At 49.0% G+C, this 5,880-nt stretch overlaps 1 protein-coding gene across 1 annotated transcript; it reads right to left on the bottom strand.

The window, feature by feature from the left end:
- LOC119095471 (larval/pupal cuticle protein H1C-like) lies at positions 1-1,233 on the bottom strand. The gene is made up of 2 exons (XM_037218300.1): positions 1,203-1,233; positions 1-880 (listed from the first exon to the last, which is right to left on the bottom strand). The coding sequence occupies exons 1-2, from the start codon at positions 1,212-1,214 to the stop codon at positions 104-106; spliced, it is 789 nt and encodes a 262-aa protein (XP_037074195.1). The 5' UTR covers positions 1,215-1,233; the 3' UTR covers positions 1-103.
- Positions 1,234-5,880: the final 4,647 nt, after the last annotated feature.

The following is a 5,880-nucleotide window of genomic DNA, read 5'->3' as shown; positions in this document are numbered from 1 at the left end:
TGAACTCAATGCACCTGGTATTCAGCAGCACCAGCGACAATTCAGGCGTCTCTCACTCAAAGGCACGCCTGAAATTTTCGCCAACGGGTGGTAGCTGGAGCGTTTAGTCGGACTTCTCGACGGCGGCGTCCTTGAGGACCAGGCCGGAGTAGCCGTGAGCCAGACCGGCGTATCCGGCGGCGTAGCCGTGAGCCAGACCGCTGTAGCCGATGGCGGCGGGGGCGGCGGCGGCGTAGCCGTGGGCCAGACCGCTGTAGCCGACGGCGGCGGGGGCGGCGGCGGCATAGCCGTGAGCCAGACCGCTGTAGCCGACGGCGGCGGGGGCGGCGGCGGCGTAGCCGTGAGCCACACCGGCATAGCCGATGGCGGCGGGGGCGGCGGCCACGTGGGCGGTGCGCACGGCGGTGACGGCGTGGCGGACGACGGGCTGCACGACGGGCTGCACCACCTCGGTGGTCTCGACGACCGGGGTCACGGCGTACGGGGCCGGCACGGGCACCGGGCGGCGCACGGCCACGGGGCGCGCCACGGGCACGGGCACGTCCACCTTCTTGTACGTGATCTCAGGCTCCACGCGGGTGATGTGCGGCGTGATGCGGGTGACGGGACGGCCGGCAGCGGAGATGGCAGTCTTCTTGACCAGCGCCGGCAGACCAGGCGACAGGCCGTTGGTGGGCAGGGGGGCCGGCACGGCGGCGTTCACGTTGCTGTAGGCGACGGCGGCCGGGGCAGCAGCGTAGCCGTGGGCCAGGCCGACAGCCGGAGCGGCGGCGTAGCCGTGTGCGTGCGCCAGGCCGGTGTAGCCGAGGCCGGAGTAGCCGAGCGCGGCGTAGTTGCCGGGCGCGGCACTGGCAATCGCCACCAGGGCGCTGAGAACAACCTGCGACAGGAGACGGGCGGACAGCGTTAGCGGGCGGACAGTGCAGCCGTCTGCTGGACAACCACGTTGGGCTGGGCGTGTCGCCGACTTCTGCGAAACACTGGCCGCGCCTGTGTTCACCTTGCTGCGAGAAACGCAGCGGAATTATCAGAGATGGTCGTTTACCGTGACTGTTGCAAACTTGATCAGGCTCGATTTAGCGGTACATAGCTGTTTTTAGCTCACGATCTGGAGGCATCGAATAAAAAGGCAGACTTTTTGGTGCTTTATGTGTTAAGGACCTTTGTCCCCTACACAGGCCTCAGCTTTCGCCACAACTCACCAGGGGGTTCATGACTGGAGAGGAGGTTGAGTGAGATGTGCCTACCGGAGCCGGCCGGCCCGTTTTATACTGACGGCCATTGTGCGACCCTGGGACGGGCGGACGAACCAATGAGGGCGCGGCGCCGCGGCACACTGCGTTTTTTCGAGTTCAGAAGTGGCCGAAACCTTTAGCTCGGTAGCCAACCATCACATAAGCGTCGTCTTAAGTTCATATGAAACCAAACATGTGCTTGTCTTGTTCTCTGGCAATGTTAGTGCCATAGCACATGATCGCATCATGAGCGCCAAAACTAAGCTCAATATACATTAGTTTTGCTGCTTTTCAAACTTTGATGTGTCATTGAACACCCATAGTCTCACATGACGGAAGTCAACGCATTACAGAAATCAGCACCAAACTGGATAATATATCACATCAAGATTGCAGCAAACATATTAACGCGTGCGTCTCATTATTTTATGACGTGTCGTGGAATAATGTCGTCTGCTATGTTTGTCACGCCCGATTTAACAAGCGGGACCTGTTTAGTCTGGGTCGTAATAATCAGTTCAACTTCAAAAACCAACCATGTGAAATTAAACCAAAACAAGCAAAAACGTGTGTTAGCATCAGCTATCCAATTGCAAGCTATGCATGTTAAACTTCAAACGGCTCGACAAGGTTAGCTCGTACGCACGACCACAGGCACTGCATTTCGCTCATCTTAGTCCGCCGTGCTGTTTCACCTCTCGACGCCGTTGTGCACTCTCGTCCACTGTGCTCGAGCCGGCCCGCGGGCTACCGTCGGCGCCTGGGTCTGTCGATGTCGGGTTCGATGATGCTGGCGATCAACGGATCGGTGGTCACCAGCGGATATAGGAGATGGTCCACTACTGGCTGTGTGTGTTTCTGGCTTCCCGCACTTCCTCGCTATGCATGCCAATGGGCCGTGGCAATGACTCGATCACGTCCACTCGATCACGTTTACTCCGATGACTCGATCACGTTCACACCATGAACCAGCGCTCTGTGACCTGGCGATGGTGTATAGTGTCATTAACGCACCGACGTGCACTAATAAGCCGTCTCCGTGGCGTATTGTGCGCACTTCTGAATGTCGGGAGAATATAGCCAGAGCAGACCGTACGTCGGCCACTCTTACAAAAAACTATCTTTTTACACCCATCACCTTACTGAGTTTGCTGACATCTCGGAATACCCGACGTGCCGAGATGCCGTCGTTTTATGTGGCGCTTTCCCCTGATCATGACTGGTCAAGAAGCAAGCTCATGATCTTTCCCTGTCTCTAAAACACCTGTCCATCAATATGCTTACAACCGTTCACGACAGCGTTGGGACTTAAAGCAACCACATAGATCTTGGGCCGAGTATGTGTATCAATTCCCGTAATATTGTGACTATATAGTACTTAGGTGGCATTTAACGTCAAATGTGACAAAACATTCAGGCAATCCTTTCATGCCAACACATTTTGGCCTTGAAACTTTTATTACTAATAACGCACAGCAAATTTGCTGTCTACTCATTGAAGAGAAGAGAGGCGTCAAGTGACAACAAAACTCCCAGCTTAATACGCATGCAAACCAATACCAATATGTTAAGGCGAACAGTCTGAGTAATCCGTCGCTAGAAAAAAGACGAGGGCAGACATCTTTCGACATAAATCGAAGGGAATTAAAGTGATTTCCGTTAAAAAAAAATCATACACGTCAATTTTCGTTTAGTAAGTTGCCCTTTCCAATCAATTTCCGTCAGGAGCCCTGCTCGCAGAATCAGAAAAATTTGGCTTAAAGAGGACAGTCAGATGCTAGCCAGCATTAACAGCGCCTTTTTTCTTTCCAGCACACACGTGACCAAATGGCATCCATTTCCCACACTTTACCGAACAAGTTATAGTTGTTCACAGAAGATTAAATCACAAGATTTGTACACATCAACACCATATTATTCTACAGGGTAAATCGCTATGCGGATTTTCATGATATTCGCGTGCGGAAAGAAAGTTTTTACCAATGTAAGTCAACATTATGCCATATAGAAAGATAGTATTAATAGCCTTATTTCTCGTAAAAATAAGAAGAATATGGTTATGAATTACACACACATACACAACACACACATATATATAATAATATATATATAATATATATATATATATATATATATATATATATGTATTCTCAGTTAAATGTATGTCTTAATTCTTCCGTTTTGCTCTACGGGGAATATGGCTATTACTACCGTTTTATTCGAGACAGAGCTCGTTCCAAGGAGTTTTGGTTCCTGACACGTTCTACCAGCAATAAGATGATTATTTTAGACAGCTGATTTCCATGCACTCACGGATTGATCTCGTTGGTGTTAATGGTATTCCTGCTGATGTTGACGCTGATGTTCTTGTTGATGATGATGATGTTCCCACCTACTATCGTTTTTATTGGTGTTGTCTATCCAGTCGATGTTGTGTGGCCTTCCTGAAAAAGGCCCTGTATAATTTTTCTAGCAGCTTATGCCTCCAACATGTTTTGTACTTTGGACACGAGCGGTCACTTGCAGCGGCATTTGAAGGTGTTTCATGGAATGTCAATATTTTAATGATACCTTTTCTTGACATCAGCAGTCGTCATCAGCATCATAACGAACTGTTTATGCTGGTATCCGGGATGTTTCACCCAGCTCCTCCGACCGAGGCCGATCAACGCATCAGGGTCCACAGCAATGGTGACATCTTGCGGCAGCTGGGAGGATATAGAGGGCGGCACCAGCGTGAGCAGCGAGAGTTCAAGGACTGTCTGGGCCGTCTTGAAATAATGTGGAATTAGCACAATGATTCCGTGAAATGATGGCTTCCCTGAGCTACTGCATGACGCTTAAACGCGCGAGCTCAACCAATTTTTCAGCAGCTCATTTAATGCAGCAGTTTTGAGGAGGCAAAGAGGACCCCGGAAACTTCATAACGTTACAACACCAGTCACTATACACCCTTTATGAACCGTCGAGCATTTTCATGCTAGGCGTATAATCCCATGGCGGCTTAAATATTCCTTATATTACCTCCTGGTATGCTGGACATCACTTATCTTTAGCGCAGGAGTCCAGAATATCGGAAACCAGTGTTGTGAAGTATGCATAGTTTACATCAAGTGATATCTTCGCCTGGATTCCACAACAGTGATTGGCATTAAAAAGTAAGCTACATTGGTCAACATATTGGTTGAAACTTGTTGCAATCCGTATAGCTTTTGGGTTCTCGTATTCAGTCCGGAGTAGTCCATGACTAAACATGTCCTAATTCTATGAATCTCCCTCTTCGTCAACAGATGTCCGTAGCGTAACTCTTGGTCAAATTATTGTCAATGCTGTGTGCAAACCGGCGTATGGGTGTCCGAACAGGCATGGAGTTGACCCATCTCTATATCAAACACAGTGCTCGAACATTTTGCGCATGCTTGTTCGGGAAACATGCATAGTATAAGCCTGCGTCAAAAATTTTGTGAAAGCTGGTGATACATAGCAGAAGGTTTTGTCATCCCAGTTAAGCGTTGTGTAAAGCTATGGAGTGTTATGGCAGTCACTGTGTGCGATGCACGTGCAATGCATTACTGCTTCGACTGTTCCGTTATGGTGTTCACGAGGATATTTGCTCGATTAGGTCATGCATAATGGGTTGCATTAGTTTGCAATAGCATACATGTGCTGAGACCAAAAATGCATGCAGAGTCTGTAAGACAGCATCACGGCAAGTATTTATAATACCATCGATGTCCAAGGTCGAGAGAGCTTGACTTAACCAATGAGATATACGTATTTGGAACGGCCTGACCCACGTCGCCACCGGCGTTATGTCTTCTACAGGTTAGGATATCTTCAGCCACTGGTCGTGTCTTCCTATAGTTTGCAGAAGGAAGAAACCTGCCTTTAGGAGTCGTATCGCGAATGTTTTTCATAGCCTGATGCTGGTGAGCTGACTTTATGCTCTTTAAGTTAAACATTCACAATCTATGTTTAAACGTGGACCAGTATCTAAAATGACGTTTCAAGTTCAGTGTGAGCTGCAGTAATATCATGTCGTAAAGAGTTACTTACCTTTGCGATTTGATTTGAACTGAGATGGCAGAGTGGTAGTGAGGGCCGAAAAAAGTAAGTGAGGCGAAAGAAACAGCTCATTTGATCCAGTATAACGAAGAGGATAAAACAAAAGAAGATACAATCAACAAGCCTCGAAGGGTACAGCAGCGGGTACTCAGTTGTGCTGTGGATCGCTGGTGTTGAGTGTAGTGAAAGGAATTGCTTGTTTGGCCCAGTATTTTCAACACGATGATGAAACAGGTCATGCAATTAATTAGTTTTGAACGATGCAGGAGAGGGTACGCAGCTGGCCGTGAATGGCTGGTGGTGTGACGTCAGTACTGCTGACGACAAGGCTGCGTCATAAAAGTTGACGATGGACCAGCCGTGCCCCTGGTCTCTGCAGCGAGTCACGTGGAAGTGGGCAGGAGCGTGGAGTATTAACGTGGAAATTAACCATAAACGTGGTTATTAATAAACCATAAATTAACCATGACCATAAATTAACCATAAACCATAAAAATTCACCATAAAAACGTGGAATATTCCTCGCAGGGTGACAATTTCGCCGGGCCAGCTTCGCAGCACCTTGACGTGACCTAAGTGT

Source organism: Pollicipes pollicipes, unplaced genomic scaffold (assembly GCF_011947565.3).
Source record: "Pollicipes pollicipes isolate AB1234 unplaced genomic scaffold, Ppol_2.1 Scaffold_4219;HRSCAF=4965_pilon_pilon_pilon, whole genome shotgun sequence".
NCBI lineage: Eukaryota > Metazoa > Arthropoda > Thecostraca > Pollicipedomorpha > Pollicipedidae > Pollicipes > Pollicipes pollicipes.
Note: the sequence above shows the minus strand (reverse complement) of the source record. Positions and strands in the feature narration are given on the sequence as shown.